This window comes from Tinamus guttatus, unplaced genomic scaffold, assembly GCF_059628265.1.
Source record: "Tinamus guttatus ecotype Peru unplaced genomic scaffold, ASM5962826v1 Tinamus_guttatus_pri_ptg000260l, whole genome shotgun sequence".
In the NCBI taxonomy this organism is placed as follows: Eukaryota; Metazoa; Chordata; class Aves; order Tinamiformes; family Tinamidae; genus Tinamus; species Tinamus guttatus.
This window is the reverse complement of record NW_028288794.1, coordinates 4,215,556-4,236,023: the sequence shown is the minus strand read 5'-3', so window position 1 is coordinate 4,236,023 and position 20,468 is coordinate 4,215,556. Positions and strand designations below refer to the sequence as shown.

Sequence of the window (20,468 nt, the reverse complement as noted above, 5' to 3'; positions counted from 1 at the left end):
AAAATCTTTTTATTTCTTTTTTTTCCCTTAGGATTCTTTATCAGTGCTCTGACACCCTTAAAATCCCTGTATTGTAGGAAAAAATAGAAACATTTAAAAGCAATTGTACAGAAACAAAGAAGAAAAATGTTTAGGGGTTTTCTTACTACAAAGGGAGAACATTTATGCAGATTCTTTAGTAAAGCTGAGTGATCTGATCAAAACCGTATTTGTAGATACCAGCAATGCTTTTTGACATTCTCCTTTACATGGATCATTTAAGAACAACTTTCATCTACTAAATACAGAACTTGATCTTAACTTGCTTATACGATTCCTCTGGATTATCAGAAGAACTCAGATTTGCTGAAATGGCTGCATTTTAACATTTCACTCCATATAAAGAGCTCAAGTCTGGTGGCCATTCTTTCCTGCCTTCCATCTCCAGTGTGTTACACTGTTCTCTCTGTTCATCCCTGACCGCATTTGAGGACTCACTCTGTATGAATTCAATCTCTGTTTTGGCCTCTTGCTAAAGGAATTCAGAAACAGACAGACAGCATAGCATTCCTCTTGATGCTGTTAATGCGTTGGCAGTATGGGCTGATTGAAACATCCAGTTGATTTATTTAAAAGCTGTAATAGGCTAGAAATTACTTCTTTGCATATTTATTGTCATTACTTTTGTTAGGGCGTTTTGTGTGTATTTGAATTATTAATGTTTCTTTTTTATGCTTTAGGCTTCCGATGATGAATCTTACATCAGTGATGTGAGTGATAATATATCTGAGGACAACACCAGTGTTGCAGACAACATTTCTCGGCAAAGTATACTACTATGTTTTAAACTTTGGGAAATTATTTTGGTTTTGTTCATGTACCAGATTTACTGCATGTCTACACAAAGCAACTAAGCTAAAATCAGTGAAATTGGGTTGCTTGTTCTGGTAGTGGGTTTGGTTCCATGAATAAGTCTGTTTCCTTCTCCCTTTCCCTCTTTTTGGTGCCTTTTTACAATAATATTTTTTCCCTTCCCAGTTCTTAATGGTGAGCTGACAGGAGGTGCATTCAGGAACGGGCGACGAACGTGTCTCCCAGCTCCCAGTCCTGACACTAGTAACATCAATCTATGGAATATTTTGAGAAATAACATTGGCAAAGATCTTTCCAAAGTGTCCATGCCAGTGGAGCTAAATGAACCTCTGAATACTTTGCAACATCTCTGTGAAGAGCTGGAATACAGTGAACTCTTGGACAAGGCTGCTGAAACCGATGATCCCTATGAACGCATGGTAATAAGTGAAGCATAGTGCTTCTTACGTTTATATTAAAGAGGAGCTGTTGCATGGAGGTCTGTGCAGGGATCATCTCTCACTCCTGTTCCCAAGCAACACTCCTCCTGCTGGGTTGGATAAGGGCTGTGAACAGTTTCAGTTTTTAGGTTTGATCTGAGCAAAGTCTTTACCTCAAAGCAAGAATGGCAATCATTGATGTGAAGACAAATGCTGTCTAGGACTGAATAGGTAGGCAAGGAAAAGCCATGGTGCAACTAAGAACATCCTTAAAAATCTGGATTCTCACCCTGTGTCTGCTACAGAGATCTCATTAAAAAACAAAACAAAAACCAAAACAAACAAACAAGCCAACCCCAAAACACGAGGCAGATGATACAAGGCAAACTTTTAATGGACAGTTTAAAAGCAAAGACTGTATGCCTAAACTGAAGCATAAGGGACTAATTGATAGACATGCCGGGTCCCCAAAACATCAGTGGTAGCTGTGCTTTGCATATTTTACTCACTTCTGCTCTGTTCCCTGAAAAATCAGGACTTTATTATCATCTGAAATAAGTATCCATGAGTAGTGGTGCTTCTTTTTTTTTCCACTGCTTCTGATTGTTCTGACCTCTTCTAGCTGGAGCTGCAATCTGAAAAGTGGCATATCACTCATTTTATTACTCCCACCTGGCCCTGGTTCAGAGATTGCTAAATCTGGGCTTTGTATAAAAGGTGCCTGATGGACCGCACACACAGATGATCCTGATGCAGCTTTGCGTGAAGAATGTGCTAAGTGAAAGCTCTGTGTGTTCAACACTGAATAAAATGGAGATCTCAGAGGAAAATAGTATGTAATCTTGTCACTAAAAATTGTCATATAGTAGTTTTTTGCAAGGAGCAGTGATTGTCATTAGAGATAAAAGACTTCTTTGTATTAGGTCATTTATGAAAATCCTGATCAAAACAAAACAGCCTTATCTTCTAAGACTCTTATTTTAGAAAAATATTAGAAGAGATTGACAGAAGCCGTGAAGAACAAATGACATCAACAGAAGAAATACAGTTTGTACTGCTTTTAGTTTTAGGGATATATGGCTTCACTCTGAGGCATGCTTCATAACTGAAAATTTCACTGTGAATTTTGGACAGAGTACAATATTCTTGCATGTATGCCAGAATCTCCAGCTTCATATTACATTCTCATCTCTGTTTTTACAGGTTCTCATAGCTGCTTTTGCAGCATCAGGGTATGCCTCTACATACTTCAGAGCAGGAAGCAAGCCTTTTAACCCAGTGCTTGGTGAAACTTATGAATGTATTAGAGAAGACAAAGGATTTCGATTTTTCTCAGAGCAGGTAAAGCCTGTTTCTAGACAGACACATCAGTTTAGATTTTGGTTCCTTTGGTTCAATAGAATAGCCTTAATTTTCTTTTGTAGTTAAAATGCTCTTTTCTCGATAATAGAGCAAGCTGTTACCTGGAGTGAATCTCATTAAATATTAGAAGACTATGTTTTATAGCAATCATTTCAGTAGTAAAGTCATTTCAAGTACATAGTGTAAAAAAAAAGAAGCTTAAGTTACATTAGTTTTCCCAGTAAAATAGACTAATAAATTACATGGGCTATTTTTAACTTGCATTAACAGTGGCAATGTCTTAGAAATGAAAACTAATTGCTCTTAACTCTCCCCAACTTTTTTCTAGGTTAGCCACCATCCTCCCATTTCTGCCTGTCACTGTGAATCAAAGAACTTTGTATTTTGGCAAGGTATACCTTTTTAATTCAAAACTACAAAAACTATTTAATTAGCAAGTAAAAAGTCTTGTCTCTTCTTACAGATTTAGTTTTGCATTTGAAACTTGCACATTTTTTTTTGTATTTGGTACTGTAGCTGCATATTGCAAGCTGCTGTGTTCAATTATTTCACTCTATATCTTCATTCTAATGAGTGAGAGGCAGCTTTTTTTTTTTTTTTTTCATTGTACAGTTCAACTAGAAGCTGTTTCTTGCTTTGACTGTACTGGCATATGTATTTAAATTATATTGAATGTTTTCATGTAAGATTGGACAATAATGTAGCATGGGGCAACTTCTGTAAGAAAATTGAGAAATATTTATTTAATATAACAGGCTATTACATATTATTTACTTTTTCTGACCTAATGCCAATTTTCATTATATATGTTTTTGTTTTCATGGCATGCTTATATTGTCCTGTTCTAAGCTGCATGGTCTATCCTAGATCGTCTGGTATGCTGAAGTTCATTGCAAGTGAGAGATTCTGGTCTTTTCAATTTTGTAATTTTTTCCACTAATGTATTCAGATATCAGATGGAAAAATAAATTCTGGGGAAAATCAATGGAAATTCTGCCAGTTGGAACATTGAATGCAACTCTCCCAAAGTAAGCTACTGTCTTTTTTGTTTAATTTTTCATCTGTAGCCTTACCTTGTTAATGAATCGGGTGATGTGTAGACAATCGTCACATAAAGAGCACTGGTGAGACTCTTAGTGCCTGGCTTGACTCTCTGCTGACCTTGCAGCCGGGGTTACCCAGGCATTGCTGGAAATGAGAGGATCTGTTTGGGTTCTTGGAGGAAAATATATGGAGTATCTGGAAACTTAACATACAGCATACTCCAGGACCTAACCTCTTCATGCATCTTATAAAACTGAGGGAGGTGCACTCACGAGCAGCTTGCCTTCTCTCTCTGTGTTTGCTCCACAGCTCTGCAGATCCACAGCTCATATCACAGTATGGTTACCTTGCTTGACAGTAGTGATGCTCTGACTCTGGTCATTGTTAGAGAAAAGGATGGTGTGCCAGTGAGCTCCGGCTTCCTATCCCCCTTTTGTTCTGTCCTTTCCATATGTATTTTTTTCTACTTGGATTATCTATCTGTAGCCTAAATCCAGCCTGTGATTTTAAGACACATAGATCTTCAGGTCTCTGTCCAGTCCGACTGAAATTGTGGCCAAAGCAGTTGATGCCCTTTGGACGAAGAATATTCAACACAGGGCTTCCATGCTTCTCAATGTTGCTTCTTAGACTCATAGTCACAGCATTCTTTAGCTCTCTTCCATAGAGCATTAGTGATGCACACAGAAGCTATGCTTTTAATTAAACATGTTTTTGTTCCAAAACTTTTGAGGAATATGGTCTTGTATGTATGCTAAAGGAGCTATGTCTTACTTTTTTGTTAATGATGATTAGTTTAAATCGCCAATTACTTGCTGATCTGTTCTTAGGTATGGAGATTACTATGTCTGGAACAAAGTCACTACCTGCATACATAATATCCTTAGTGGAAGGAGGTGGATAGAACATTACGGAGAAATAACTATCAGAAACACAAAAAGCAGTGTTTGTATTTGTAAACTCACATTTGTCAAGGTAACTTATCTACTCTAATACTTACTAAAAACTGCGTAATTTTACTTTAGTTGTTCCTTCAGTATTCCTGAAGTTCATATTCCCATTTTTGTCTTATTAACTCTGTTTTTGATAAACAACCAAACCCTATGAAAATCGTCAGTTGAGAGTGCTCTCATAAGAAGCGTGTCTATTTCATTGAACCAGTCTATTTGATATCATATGTTATATTTCTGATAGCTTTGTGATTTTTTTTGTTTTTAGGTTAAAAATGAATACCATAATTTCATCTTTGAAGTCGTTGTATGGACAGCTGTGCATATTATTTCAATCTTAATTAGAATATAGGCCTATTTGTAATCATTTTAGGTTAAATAATCCTGCTTTTCTTCATTATTTCAGTATGCAGACAAGCACTATATAAAACTATATATAACCATATATAAAACTATAGTTATATAAAACTATAAAGTTATATATATAAAAGATCATTGTATAGCTCTGTTAATATTGATTATTTTACCTAAAAATAACATTTTATTCATTTGCAACAAAGCATACCGATGGCATTGCAATATTAGCAGTGGTGCATTGTTGCATAGCTGAAAGCTGTGGCCTGGTGGATGTTCTGAAAATGGGCAGCCGTTTCAGTAGGGGAAGGTGTAAGAAACGGATGTGTCTAAGAGAAAGTGCAATAGCGAAGAGAAACAAAACAAATACCAAGTAATACTGTCTGAAAGCCTTCACTGTGCAGGATCATCAAAAATTCCCTTCCATGTGCAGATTTAGTCAGTATTTTTTCACACAGGAAGAAAAGATTTATCTGGCTCTTGTTCTGCAGCTTTCAAAGTGATGTTCTTACTGCTGAGCTGTGTGGGCTTTGAACAATATGGTTCCTATATGTGCATGTAATTAGTTGGCTTTAAATTCATATCTATCAAAACTACATATCAAATAACTCAGAGTTTCTCTCATGTGCTAAAGCAATTAATACTTGGATCATTTAAATTTTGATTTATAATATTCTTGATTCCAGGTGAGCAGTTCTGATACAAAATTTGGGATCTTCAGTCACACAAGCGAAGATACGTGCAACGTGTGTATGGCACAGGGGATAATATAATACGTAATGTGAAGGAATGAACTAGTAATTCTTTGTTCGGTTAAATCTGCAGGTAAACTACTGGAATTCAAATGTAAATGAGGTGCAGGGTGTTGTGATGGATCAAGAAGGAAAGGTGGTACATCGCCTTTTTGGAAAGTGGCACGAAGGCCTTTATTGTGGGGTTGCACCTTCAGCCAAATGTATATGGAGGCCTGGTAAGAAGCTTGTAATAAATGCTAAACTATGGCAGCCACCTTGGTATAACTGTTAACTATGTAAAGCTGTACTGCCTATCATTTTAAATGTACAAAAAACTATTCAGGAAGTACCTGGCTAGAAAAGTAAACAAGAATTTACCTGAGTTTATAATAATGATAAATGGAAATATTCCTACAGAGTATAGACTTCAACATCTCAATCTGACTGCTGATTAAAAGTACTGGGGCCTTGGGACCACCCTAAAAAAAAAAAAAAAAAAAATATTTGGATGTCCAGGCCTGACTTTCTTTTCACAGGGTGTATCTCAGATGTATTCAAGAGAAAGGTGGTGCTAGTTGATGGCATTTGTTATGCTAATACTTTATTAACCTAATGGATTTGTCTTCCAAGGACAAAGAATGCACTTTGCTGCACTTTGGATGACTTCAGGAGCTGAAGACAGGTTTCTGTTGCTAACTTAGAGACCTTAGGTTTGCATTACTGTTGATATCTATCTGCAGTATCTTGCCTTCCTGCACAGTGATTATCCAGGAACTGCCTTTGCTGATGACATTTTGCACCCTCTCTGCTCAGACTGAAACTTGGGTTAAAAGTTCAGGACAGTGCTGAGTCAGTTTGTGAGCGAGCCTGTGTTCCAAAATTAGCATTAAGGATCAGCTAAGGTTAACTTTTATACAGATGTTTTGTAAGTACGCTTTTTTGAGAAAAGGAAAGTAGATTTTACTCAAAAATCTTGAAAACAGTAATTTTTGTTTTCAAAGGAAGGAAAACCATAAAAGTTTTAAAGCTATTAGCAGGTAATTACAACCTCTGCAGAAAAGTAGTTGAAATCAATATTTAGTGAAAGTTGTTTCACCTAGAGGATAGCTTTTTAGTGCCTTTTAATTGTATATGAGAAGAATAAAATATATTAATGTGTTTTGCTTTTATAATTTAGTATATGAGACTTTGTTGCTTAATTAGAGCAATAGTTTAAAAAGCATTTTCCTTTCTCATACCTATTCGTACAGGCTCCATGCCAACCAATTATGAACGTTATTATGGTTTCACAAGGTTTGCTATTGAGCTCAATGAGTTAGATCCTGCACTGAAAGATCTTCTTCCTACAACAGACGCACGCTTCAGGCCAGATCAAAGGCAAGAATGTTCATTTATACTTTTAATATTTGGTGGTTAAGGCTTGGTTTTGCTGAGTTTGATTTTTTTTGAAGTCTTCACTACAGTCTGAACTAAGTTTTGCATCAGAAGATGCTGCTGGAAGAGTAGGTATTCTGTATTGTAGTCAAATTTCTGAGTTTTTTATGTTTTCAAATTGAAGAAAAGGAGCGTAAAAAGCCTTCTGTTGCTGTAGTATAGCTACATATAGAATAGGAAATATTTTAGCAGAGAGAATTCCTCATGACAAAGATGCTCTGAAAGGAAGCACCCTTAATTCTCTCATACTCATTCCTAACACCATTGGTGATGTGCTGAAGTATCTAAAGGAAGGGTGTGCTGTAGGCTGGGTCAGGTACATGCAGCTGGAGAGGCAAAGGTTGGTTATTGTTGCAGGTGATTTCTTATTTTGAAAGGTTGGACTAGATCTTAAAGTAGGTACAACATTAACAGCAGGCATGGGTGACATTTGCTCGTCTTTTGTGGTGACTGGTGCTAGAAAATCAGTTGTCCTAGACGCTACATGATCACTATTGGGCATGCTGTTATTCGTACAGGCTTCTGGAAGAAGGAAATGTGGAAGCAGCAGCAACAGAGAAGCAAAGAATAGAGGAGCTCCAGAGAAGTCGTAGGCGATACATGGAAGAAAACAGCATTGAATATGTACCGAAATTTTTTAAGTGAGTCTATTCATTTCAGTAATAAATCTCTATTTGTGTTCTACTGAGCACTTGCACCAGGTATTACATGAATTACCACCAACATATTCTGTTCAGGCATAAAGACCTGGAAAATGGCATTTTTATACATATATTTGTGTGCGTGTGTGTGTGTGTGTGTATATATATATATATATATAAAATACTACACAACATTATATATATATGTAATGCCTGCATCATAGATATGATGATAATCTGATGTTTAGTGTGGGGAAGCAATAGTGAAAAATGAAAACATTTGAAGTGCTTGATGGAGTTTTTTGGTGGAAGATGAGCCAAGTGCAAAGACGACAAACAGTATAGCTGCTAAAAGGCTTGTGTTCTGCGAAGCAGATCTCTTGGGTGTTCCCCTAAACAAAACAAGGATCTGTTAAGGCCAAAATGGCAGTGCCTGTAGGACCTGCCTACGCAGAACAGACAATAGGTTTGAAAGCTTGGCTACTCTCTAGATCTTTCACTTTTGACAAAAGCAGAGATTGGTTTTTATTTTTAACCCCCTGACTGTTCTTGTGTTTTCTTAAAGTACGAAATCAGATTTTGTTTTGGGCTTAGACCAGAGGCAAGGAATTTGATTTCATACTGTAAAAGTGCAGTGATTTAAGGACTGAACTTTCTCACTCACATGCACTTGTGCTCTCTCCCTGTCTCTCTCTCTCTCTCTCTTTTTTTTTTTTTTTTTTCTGTGTGTGTGTGTGCATGTTGATTGTTTTGCTTTTTGCTTACTTGTTTATTTTTCCTGCAGGAAAGTTATGGATGCTAATCAGAGAGAAGCCTGGGTTACCAATGATACTTACTGGGAACTACGAAAGGATCCTGGCTTTAGTAAAGTAGAAATTCCCATACTCTGGTAAACTGAGAATGTAGATCTAGTAAACATATCACTCTCTGAAGAAAAAAATAACTATGCACAATATGTTTCTTATAGCTAAGTGTGGTTTGTGGGTCGACGGAAAACCTATCATTTGCATTTGTATTCATCTTTATAAAGGACTTTTGAAAGTGCATTAGACCAGGCCCCTGACCACTTCTGAATCTTTTTAATTTTGCAGCAGCCATTAAAAAAAAAAAAAAGAAAGAAAAAGAAAAGAAAGAAAGGAAAGAAAAAGAAACAAATAAAAACCTTTTCAAGTTTCTTGCGAAACTGAGAACAAAAGAAGCAGAAGAATTATCCAAAGTCACTTGGAAGAGGTGGTAAACACAGAACTGCAACCGGTGCTTTAAACAGACGTTAAGAGTAATGTAATTTAAATTAAGAAAAAAAAAAAAAAAGGGAAGAAAAAAAACGGAAAAAAATCCATTTTGTTTCAACTGTTTTTGTTAAAAACTCTTGGGTTGCAACACCGTCATTTCTGGCTTCAGGTTAGTCCTTTGGCGTGATGTGCTTGGACTAACCTTTCTCAAAAAGACATAAGATGTGCTTTTCTGGAAGCTGTTTCCATTCACATGCCATTGTTCATGCCTTAAAATATGAAGTTCAGTAAGTCATTTAAAAATGTGTATGCTTAGGCTTGCTTGGAGGGCAGATTTTTAAAGCAGTAGTATTTTATGATATAAATGTTGGAGAACATTTATTAAATAAAAATCAAAAGACAGACAAGCATCTAACTATTTCAAGGGAAGGAGATTTACTGTACATGCTTTAGCTTTGGGAAGCTGACTGTATAATCAGACTGAAAAGGCATTACTAACTGGCTAAATTTGAGACAATTTGGATAAATGCATTTGAACTGTGTGTCACAAAGTTCATATTCTAAGTGAATGAGGCTGAGATGTGATCATCATTTATACACTGATCTGACGCAGCTTCATGGCATATCTCATTTCCCCCTGTTTATGCAATTAGAATTCCCTGAAACTTTGCAACAGTGTTAAAAGCACAGAAACATTTCATAGGAAAGTCTCCAGCTTCTCCCCAGAAGCTGGGTTAGCACTGTGAACATAACTAATATTTTCTGCTATACAGACCATATACTTTACTGGCTTTATTTTCTTCTCATCCACTTTTCTTATCTAAATTTATATGTGACAGTAGGGCAGAGACTCCAGTGCTTTGTAACAACAAGAACAAGAAGTTAACAACTTCTTCTTGTGTTGCCAAAATGGCTTTTATGCAAAATTATATTTTATTGTTTTTTCATAAATTCTATATTTTTTGATTCAGAACCAAGTCTCTTGTATGTTGTTATGCCTCAATTAATCTATAAGGGAGGAGGTGTGGCACTTTCTGTCTGATAGTCTCTGAAGCACTTAACAATAGGAGGGCAAGTTTTACTAAAAGAAAGAAAAAGTAATTTTATTAGGAAAAGAATGCATTTCATGTGGTTTGATTAAGTTGTCCATTTATGCATATATTACACACTCAGGTACTGACGACAGACTAAATTTCATGCATATATACAGTCTTTCACATACATAACATGCGTAGTGCACATAGATTTTTCTATTTAAGAGATGTTCTAGTACTGAAACTAAATAAAAATTCAGAGAGGTGCCTGATCCTACCAGGAGCTGCCAGGAGAGCTGTTTTCAGGGGAGTTCCACGTACACCCAGCTCCCTGCATGCGTGTGTCCTTGCAGAGTCAGGTCCTTACAGAGCTAGGATTGCTGTGATTAGTTGGTGTGGATTTAGTTCTCCCTCTTGCTTGTATAGGAGAGCAACTAGCTATGAATGAGTTCCTCTTTTCTTCCCACAGTTATAAGGAAAAGTATGAAAGCCCCTTTACCCCTCTAAAATCGTGCTGAATTTATGAGAATTTTGAATGCTAAACATTGATTATGAACACTTGATATAAAGACTTTATGCAGATTAAGAGGATTTGTTCCAGATAATATATTTTCATTTTCTTATAATTAATCACTGAAAATGATTCAAATTTGATTCAATTAGAAAAGAGAATTAGATTTTTTTTTTAAAGATTCAAGATTTTATCTGGAACAAATTTTGTTTTAGTGGGCTAACTTCACTCTACTTGCTTTAATGGCATTAGACTGTGGATCAAATCTGCACATTGTGTGCAAAATGGCAATTAATTACTCTTTCACTTTTCTTAAATATATCATTATTAAACATTTGCATCCCTCATGTTCCAGTCCTTGTGTGCGGGTTCACTGTACCATTGAAAAGTATTATATAGGCATGATAGAGTATATTTGAGACAGAATCTGCATGTCCACATTTTTTTTTGAAAGTTGGATCTTAATTTAAAAACAAAGATAAGGCATTGAGTTTTACAGTGTTCTGATAGTGTTTTGTGAATGCCATTCTTTGCAGTGCAGATTGAAAATTGGTGAGCCTAAAGATACTGTCACTGACTGAATTATTTTTCCAACTGTTTTTCTGATACTCATTGAAAGAAGAATAACATTAGAATAGAAATTAAAAAATCTGTGATATAATAAATCTTTCTGTTGAAAACACTCTTTACAATTGCTGAATGCTAAATTAGTGAATTAATAGCTATAATATATGCAAATCAATGCATCACAAAATGATTTTTTTGGTCACAATTCTAAATGTGTGAAAGAATATACCATGAAGCATTTTCTTATAGTACAGAAATCTCTGGATTCTATGCATAATCTTGTTTTTTTCTCCTGACCCTTTGGGGGATATGAGAACATATTTTCTAAAGAAAATGGGTTAAGACAGGGCAGATTTGGGGGCTTCTATCCAAACCGTGTTTTTCGAGCAGCTCTGAAAGAACGCCTGCATGGTGTTGAGTGCGCTTTTCTTTACTGAATTTAAGTGTCTTCTGGCCCAGTTCTCAGGTTTAGGGAGATCCTCCTGGTCAGAGCTCTGCCATTTGGCCTGTTGCCTGATCCTCCTAATTTAAGATAATCTGCGAAGCTGGAGGCTGCGCTCTGTGTCTCTCTGCAGGTCGCTGGTGATGCTGAGTGATGCAGGGCCCGAATCCGACCGCCGGGCTCCCTCGCTCCCAGTCCTGGGGCCAGCACAGTCATCCCACCCGTCCAACATGGGACTCGGGTAGTTAATTTTACAAACATACCTTAGTTTGTTCCCTGTTCTGGTACTGAGGATATAATAGGATAATACTAGCTATTATCATCAAACGTAATGTTTTTAATAGAGATTTAAATACCTTTATTCCTATTTTTAACCACAGTTAACAAGATGGCAGATATTTCTGCATATTAGAACTTGTTATCTCACTGAGAAATGCAAACTGAATGAGTTTATTTTCGTATAGTCTCGATGTGATTAAAAATCATCTAGCCATTAATTTTAAACACATATAAGTAATGAGCATGTTTGCATTTGGCTTTAGAAGTAAATTCCCAACATAGTACTCTCTTCATCTTACAGATAATTTGTATTTTCTCTCATTTCTCTCATTTTGTGGCAAAGCAGACTTGAACATAGGATATCTCATGAGACTTGAATTTTTAGAAATGCTCTGGAATTTGCTGTGTGCTTATGCAGTGCTTGAGGAAGCTGAACGTACTGGTGGTCTCTCAGTTTTGCAAAATTTATTTTCTGCTATCAAAAATGTTTTACTTTAGGGAAGGTTGGTATTGTCTCCTTATCTTAAAGAATTTTGGAGTTCTGCCTAGTGTTGAGATCAACATTAGCTGTTGAAAGTGCAATTGGCTGTGATATATAGTAATCTGAGGAATTAATTCTATTTTAGATATTACTAACACTGGAGATGCATAATGAAAGCAAAAGTAGAATGTTTAAATTAAATCTATCTGAAATCGTTAAGGCACTTGAAAGAAAAAGGGTATGTGTATTCATATACTAAAATGACTGGATGTGTTAAGGAAGAATTTGACCTAGCTAAGGAAAAATAGTAATATTGACAAAAATGTGTAAGAACCATTAGCAAAACTAACTGCATCTTAGTAGTTTAATTTTCTACTTTACTACTATACCTGCTTATTTCTGTTATACTTGTATCACTCAGAAGATGAAGATTAGTGTCATGAAGAGAGTTGTGGGGAAGAGAGGGTTGAGGTTTTCGCTTTTGCTTTTTGCAGAAGGATCTACACTGTGGGTGCTAATAGAAATGTCTGTCTCCCTGGGCTCTCTCAGAATAGTGAATCCACAATGATTTCACAAATCTGAGTAACTCAAAGAAATGGCTTATTTAAAGCAGTTTGCTTTCTTTTTGTATTATACGCTGTAAGGGGCCTACATACAAAAATTAACACAGTCTTTACTCTTTAAACTAGAGAATGTAAAATGGCTCTGATGTTCATTAGCTTTGGTGCAAATTGCATTGTCTAAATTGAAAAACGTCTTTATAGAAACTCCTTAAAACAATTTTTATATGGTGTCTTGCAGGTTTAAAAAGTGGTTTCAACATATTTGTATTTCTTCTCCTTTCTGAACTTCTGTTGTATTACAAGCTGTCTTGTTTTTAAAATGTTTATTTCCTTCCCATATCATCTTTGACAAACCTCAGAAAGGGAAAAGGAGGGAGAGACTACAGTGGAGAACTTTGCGACACTGAGAACTGCTGTACCTAGTTTCAAAGTTGTTAAAAAGGAGGGTTTTCCAATCTCTGTTAATTGGGATGTCAGTTAGAGCAGCCATTACATCAGTTTCAGGCTGGATATGTTAATACCCTTTACTTTCCACTAATCAATGACTGCATGGAAAAATAGAGGATTAGTGACATTTGCTCAGAGTGAATTTTGAATATGGAAGGAAGTTTTTATTCTTTTTATAAATAAAAATGACTGTAGGCAGGGTTTGGTCAAAGGTATGTTGGTAATGTTAGCAAAGAAAATTGCTTATTTTATAGGTAAGGGAACTATAAAATTGGAATATATATATACGCCACCATGTAATATAGTCTGTTTTGCATATTCTGGACATATGATAAAACTGCCAATTTATACTACCTGAGGAATGATCCAGATGTTGTCTCTTGTGAAACATTAAAAATTATTTCCATGTTTATTGCTACTTGTAATGATTTGCATTAGTGAAGGAGAATAATTGTGTTGGGATATCTTATATTAGCCTCTAATCTTGCTGGCCCCAATCATTTGGGATGCATAAAGGAAAGAACTGAGGAGTTTTCTTCAGAAAGGCAGGAGTGGGTAATGTAATCTTTTATGCCCTGAGCATCCTAGTGATGCAAGTGGTATAAAAGAGAAGCACTTTCAGGGGTAAGTATTCAGCTAGAATTATTCCTTTTCCTTAAGCTACTAGTTCCTTGCGCCAGTCAGTTTAGCCACATGCACAACGTCTCTCTTTCAAACTGAATTGCAATTTAGCATTACACACGTACTGCTGCAACCTGGGTTGCCTTGTCAGGTCCTTGGAGTACAGATAGTGGCAGAACCGGCAGTATAAGTATAGATTTCTTGTCTTGTAATCCTCCGTTGGATGTTCTCCCTCTTCCTTTGATAAATTTCTCTGGGCAAGGAATATGAAATTAATATTAACCAGGCTAATCTTAGCTTAATCCTCAGTTCTTGCCAGGTAAAGGAGAATTCTGAATATTGCTTTTTCTTTTTTTCTTTTTTTTCTTTTTTTTCTTTTTTTAAAAACTCTGTTGATTAAATTCAGGTGAGATCTGCCATTATCCTTGTATTTGTTTAATATGTTATAAAAATGCCTTGAGATGGCATTTTTAGTAATAAATTATGCATAAATATGTTTAAACTGCATCAGTAACCCATCTTGAAGCCAAGACAATGAAAACCATCATTTCAATAGGAGTTTAGGAATTGGCCTCATCTAGGTCTTGAAATAAATGTTACTGGTATCTGTTAGTGGTAGAAAATGTAGTATAGCCTATTCAGATCACTATAGTAATTCTGCAATAAAATATGGTTTCATCTGAGTCTCAAACAAGTCCTGACTGAACTGAGAAATAAATGCTGATATGTGTATTTTGGTATACAGACATAAATTCAAAGATGGCAACTTCTAGCTTACTTAAGCTTTCAGTCTAATTAACCGAAGCACTGTTCTTGCTCCTTTGGAATTATTTTCTAAACTAATTATTTTTAAACATTAAGAAAATTATTTTTAAACATTAAGAAATAATTGCATGCCAAATCTGAGCTTAAAATAATGTTTAGAGCTCTGCAAACATGAAGAATGGTTCCCTTATTTAGCAAATAATGCTCAGATCTTGCTTAATCTCCAGCTCTCAGAACAAGACAGACCTTTGATTATTTATTAATTTTTTTTCCTTGGACTAAAAAGAGTTACCAGTGGGCTTTTCTGGATGAGTTCTTGGCTTCTTTGTATACTGATTTGTATCAATGTTATGTACTATAAAGCCAAAAAGAAATCAAGCTGTTAGCATCTGAGGTCACAAATATTTTTCTTCACTAAAATGCAGAACAAATTGCTTGCTCTCTAAGTGTTACTGCTAGATTGTCTGAGGAGGATGCTGTTTTTGGCGCTTAAAAAGGCATCTTAAAATTTAACGATTGGGACATCTGGAGAGATCATAATGATAGTTCTGTGTTAGGAGATTAAGGTATCTTCTTTTTGTTTTTTAAACAGTATCAAGATTGCTTTTTAAAGGCCGTGTCTACTTCCCACTGTATAACTATGGTGGATTATGTTTTCTGAACATTTCAATGGCATAACATATTATTATCTCTGTTTGCACATTTAACATATATTTGGAATAATGCCACACTTTTTTGGTGAGATCAGATCCCATGCACACATGTCAAGTGTAAATTCCCATATTTGTACCCTGATCAAGTCTTTTAGAATGCCATGTAAAATTAAGGTTTAGGTAAGTAGTCAATTTATGTTGCCTTACTGGGCTTCATTAGTTTCAAAGGCATTTAATTGTAGATGGTCTTGCCTGATTTTGCCCTTTAGCAGGCCAGGGAGTGAAAATATATATGGCAAAAAGAACCTTCTCTGGTGATTGCCCATATCTGTGTGCTTAATGAAACCCAAACTGTACACTTTCTTGTACACCTTTCTGCAGAGCATCCTTGTGAAATGAGGTTCGCAGAATCTTTCCAATGGGTTGTGCTATTATACCATCTACAAATATATACAGAAACTCACTTCACAGTTTTAAAGATGAATTTTAAAGATAGCTAATATGGTTTCTTTTTAGAAGAAAGGCTGACATGTAGAGCCAGTGCTTCTTTTAAATGCTGGGTAGACAGTGATTATTATAGATGGGAATAACAGACTGTAACTGCAAAGGATCTGTGAGCCTTGGTGAACCAGACAAGAATCTATTGTTTGAAAGCAATAGAAAACTGTTACTTGAGGAAAAGTGTTTATGTATTGTTGCTTAATTATCCAAATGTTGCAACAAAAAAAATTTTTGAATACTTAACCCTCACTTGCAGCACTTCACTTTGAGCACAGAATTTCATTGTGGGCTTTCATAAGGATATGAAGAAGAAAAGGATACTTTAAAAAAAAAAAAAAGTGCCATAATTTTTAAGTAACTCAATAGAAAATGCAGCTGATTTGCAAATCTTTGTTTTGAAAACTGTATAAACTATTCAAAGAATTGCAATTTTAAAAACTGTAAATGTAATCTTTCATGCTATATTCAGTAATTTAAAATAAGAAAAGATCTTGATTGTGGGCCTGCAAATGCATGCAAATTGCTGGACAAGTCTGGGAGGCCTTTCAGAATGATGATTCTTTACATGTTGTTAATTCTGTAGTTCCAAATACTGACTATAATCGTGTCTGTAAAAGCACCTCTATGGCTTACCGTTATTAATCATTCACAGTTAAAAATAGCATAGATAGATTTGCAATATAGAATTTTTACATTAGAAATATAAAAAAGTAGACTTTAATTTCAAATGCAAGAGTTAACAGCAATGCACACGTCAAGATTTTTCTTCCTCTGTCTGTACACTGGTCTTGCACAGGCATCAGTATGTGCTTAAACATACACATTGCAAACAGTCTCACTGATTTTAGTTGAAAAGATGCAGATATTAATGTTCAAATAAAAAGGCTCAACACTGACATTCCTAAGAAGTCAAAACAATGGTTATGTCAGGCTTTACAATACTTCGTTTTTAATCTTTACATACTTAAACAAACGAGCATCTGTATGAATGAGGCTGAGCTCCTGTTGGGTTGCCACTGAACTCAGTGAGCTTCCATGTGAGTGATCTACTTGCCAAAACTGTATTTCAGCTTTAGACCTGATGACCAGTCAGGCCTAGGCATTCAACTAGTGATACTTTAGCTTCATTTTGAAAGTGCACTGCCTCATGGAAGTTAAAAGCGTGAAGTAGAGTGGGTTCGACTGCTTGCTGGGCAGAGCTAACACATTTGATTTCCCTTTGACTCCCTTGCGTTTTGGGACCTTGTTCTTGTAGTATTTAATAGTAGGTTAACTTTACTTCTCTGTAAAGTTGAATTAGGTGTGGCATGTGCAAGAAAACGGGAGATGACATCACGGAGTGAATTGGTGAGGCCATATCTTAACTCTGGCAAGTGTAACTAATTTCATTGACAATTCCTCTCCCTGTTTTCCTCACCTTTCCTGCAGGATGGTGCTAGCCTGGAGTGAGGAGTGCTGTGCCAAAGAAGGCAGGAGACACTCTGCCTTGTCCTTCCAATTTGCTCTGAGGGGGTGGCCAACTAAGAGCTTGCTCCTGATCTCAGCCCACAAAAAAACAGCAATGTGAGAAAGTGCCTCCCTTCTCTCCCTTTAGACTTTATCACATACAGAATTGCTTTTTTTTTCGGTATATCAAATTCTTGGGCTGCATCAGAGATGGAGCCTGTTTGCTAGCCAGGAAGGAGCAGTGAGGAGGCGGTGTGAGCTGCCACGCTGCGCAGCTGCAGCACGGGCACTCGGTGTCCTCGCACTAGGGCGCTGGGTTTGACCATCTTGTTGTAGTAAGGCTGAAGGCAGAGGAGGCCTCATGCCGACTACCTCCAATGCAATAAATAACAAACTCCTACCATAGCGGATGTTGATTTTGGTCCTTTGGCAACAGGAGCATCTGTTGGCCACATGATTTGAGGAGGCAGTAGTGGGAGGAATAATAAACAAGAGAAATTAGCTTAATTAAGAGTTTATTCCAGTGAAGTATGTGGTGTATGCAGTGCCCTTAATGCCAACTCCAACTGAGGGAGGCCCTACAGCTTCTGTTAGGAAATGAAGGTGAACTTGGCTATATTGTAGTTTATGTTGTGCTCTAAAACGTAGCAAAAGGTGCCACCTGTTTCCTTCAGGCTGAGCCAGATTTACCTGGATATTGTGTCAAAAAACACACAATTCTATTTTTTGGGGGAAACATGATGCTCTTTTACCTGTTGCAATGTAATTGGATAATGCATGTACAAATGACTTGTTTAGCCTGCCAATGAATGTTGCTAATGCCTTACCAAAAAACAAAAAGCATATTTTTTGTATTTTTTTCCTCAGAGGCAAATCCAAACAATGCTAGATTTGGGAAACTGTTTACTGAAAAGCATTTTCTAATAGATCTCTGAAGAAGTGCAATTGTATAATTATTATTGTTCAGTGCATACAGTACATTGTCTCCATCACTCTGTACACTGCTGCTATTAGTGCTTGTTCTAATAAATCTCAATGTACACTGTTTAAACTGCTGTCATCTGTCTTCTGATTTATTACTATAAGAACCTTCACAATCACTTCCAAATATGATTCCTGAAGGAACTGTTTATACGCTAAATGAATTGACCATCGATCTCGTAATTTAGAATGTCATTGTGCAGATTGATTTTATGTAGGTGGGTGATAGTAACAGCAAAAACACTAGAACAGCTGCTTCTAGAATCACCATCCTCTCCCTTTCTAACCTTTTTCCTTGCAGGAGTATTTTTGTAAAATTTTCCCACATGAGTCTGTGCAGTTCCTTTAAATCTGGCAGGAGCTCCCTAGTGCTGTCTCCGAGAAGATAATTTTCTTTTTGGCAATTCTCAGTTTTATCTTCATACTACAGCTGGTAAGAGCCTTTTGCTTTTTTCCCTTCAGCTTGCTGCTTATGATTAAAGGGACCTTGCAGAACATTTCTTAAGTTTTGTGAGGAGATTTAAGGAAAATGGGCTCCTGATGGTCTGTAATAAGCTTGGAGAAAATGGGAGGCATGAAAGTGAAGAAAAAAAAATACCAGCCCTCTATCCCTTTTCGCATCTTCTAAGAAAAGCAAGAGCATATCGAATTTTTCCATTATATTCTCATAAGATTTGTTATTTAAAATTAAAGCATAGAAACAAGTAGCATGTTTTGAAGGAGAATTTAGAGGGGGGGTGATTTTTCTTGGCATGATAAAGAACAAGTGTTCAAACAGTCTGGAATGCAATCTGCGTGAAAGCAAGAGCAAATGATTGGAAAATGCTTTTCTCATGAATGGCAATGTGGGGTTTTTTTATGCTGCAGAGTACACATCTGAGCTGCTCAGTGCTAGGTTGTGTGCAGAGAACTTGCTCTCAGCTAAACGGCTCTTTAGTGGAATTTGAGTCTGGTCTTGCATTTAGGTATTGGGATCCATATTTTGCCTCTGAATGGTTGGCAGGAGAAATCTACCTTTTCTCAAGGGCAAGTTTATTCAGCAAAATTACTGTGCATAATTCTGAACAATTACTTGCCACTACTTAATTGGTTAGAGGGAAAAAAACAACCCACAAACACCTTCGGGAACAGATAAGAGAGGCCTGTGAGGCAGCAGTATACCCTCTTTTGATATCTATTTTAGCATTAAAAAATATTAAAATTTAATCTAACGAAGAGACAGATGATACTTCTTAACCACAAACATGTAGACACTGTGGCGCGGTGAGACAGCGTAGGAAGCTGTTGACAAGATTTGGTTCTGAGTCAGCTAAAACAGTTGCCCGCAGAAAGCTGTTTCAAGTTCCACTGCTGGTACAAAAATCTGTTCTGGTGTGATGATACACAGGATTTTTGCCTATCCAACATATAACGACACATGGTTCTTGGACTCCTTATTAGCTTATTAAATATTTAGTATATTCTAAATGTTAAAGAGCACCATAACTGTGTGATTTTGGCAGTTTGTGAATTTAAATATGGAATATGTTTTTTTCTTATTAGATAATCATTACTAAATAAAGATGAAGAGATACTATGAGATTTTTTTCTGAACTGAGTCTTTTTTTTTTTTAACTCAAACCAGTAAATATCTATAAAATGTTGTCCTGCAAAAGCATCTTGTATTTTCAATTCTGAAAGTGATTTTGAAGATGCAACTAGTAAACTGGGTAGTAAGAGACAAGCTAAGTCCTGTGTCCCATGAAATGTTTTGATTTATGCTTTTTATTGAGAGACTTCCAAAGTCTCAAACTGTGCAGAGAAACATGTTATAGACATGAATCAGGTGCGAATAGTGACTTCAGTTTTGATTAAGATTGCATATATAGCCAAACTCTGACTTCTCTCTTCATGTGGAGAAGTACCACAGTAAAAATCAAATATCCATAAGCATTTTGTATTGTTGAGTGTCTGGATATATTTCACCCATCTTCAACAAATGAATGAGACTACTCAAATGTAAGTACTTCCCTAGTTTTCTTGAGCAGGTTTTCTGACAAGTTGGTTGAGAAAACTAGTCAGTTGAGAAAACATTTGCAAAAATTAGAAGTTTTTGGACCATAAGTACTGGTAGGGACATTCAAGTTATATTCTTTTAAACTGCTAAAACTTAGAG

The 20,468-nt window shown here is 36.2% G+C and overlaps 1 protein-coding gene across 3 annotated transcripts in view; it reads left to right on the top strand.

Annotated features, from left to right (window-relative positions):
* Positions 1–8,860, top strand: part of OSBPL6 (oxysterol binding protein like 6) — a 39,614-nt gene extending 30,754 nt beyond the window's left edge. For all 3 annotated transcript variants that reach the window (XM_010219378.2, XM_010219377.2, XM_010219379.2), the window contains 10 exons: positions 720–807; positions 1,018–1,271; positions 2,475–2,612; positions 2,962–3,025; positions 3,583–3,661; positions 4,508–4,652; positions 5,807–5,951; positions 6,966–7,092; positions 7,668–7,790; positions 8,575–8,860. In XM_010219378.2, the coding sequence (XP_010217680.2) occupies positions 720–807; positions 1,018–1,271; positions 2,475–2,612; positions 2,962–3,025; positions 3,583–3,661; positions 4,508–4,652; positions 5,807–5,951; positions 6,966–7,092; positions 7,668–7,790; positions 8,575–8,683 (1,272 nt within the window). In that variant the 3' untranslated portion in view covers positions 8,684–8,860. The remainder of the gene's footprint in view (positions 1–719; positions 808–1,017; positions 1,272–2,474; positions 2,613–2,961; positions 3,026–3,582; positions 3,662–4,507; positions 4,653–5,806; positions 5,952–6,965; positions 7,093–7,667; positions 7,791–8,574) is intronic.
* Positions 8,861–20,468: the final 11,608 nt, after the last annotated feature.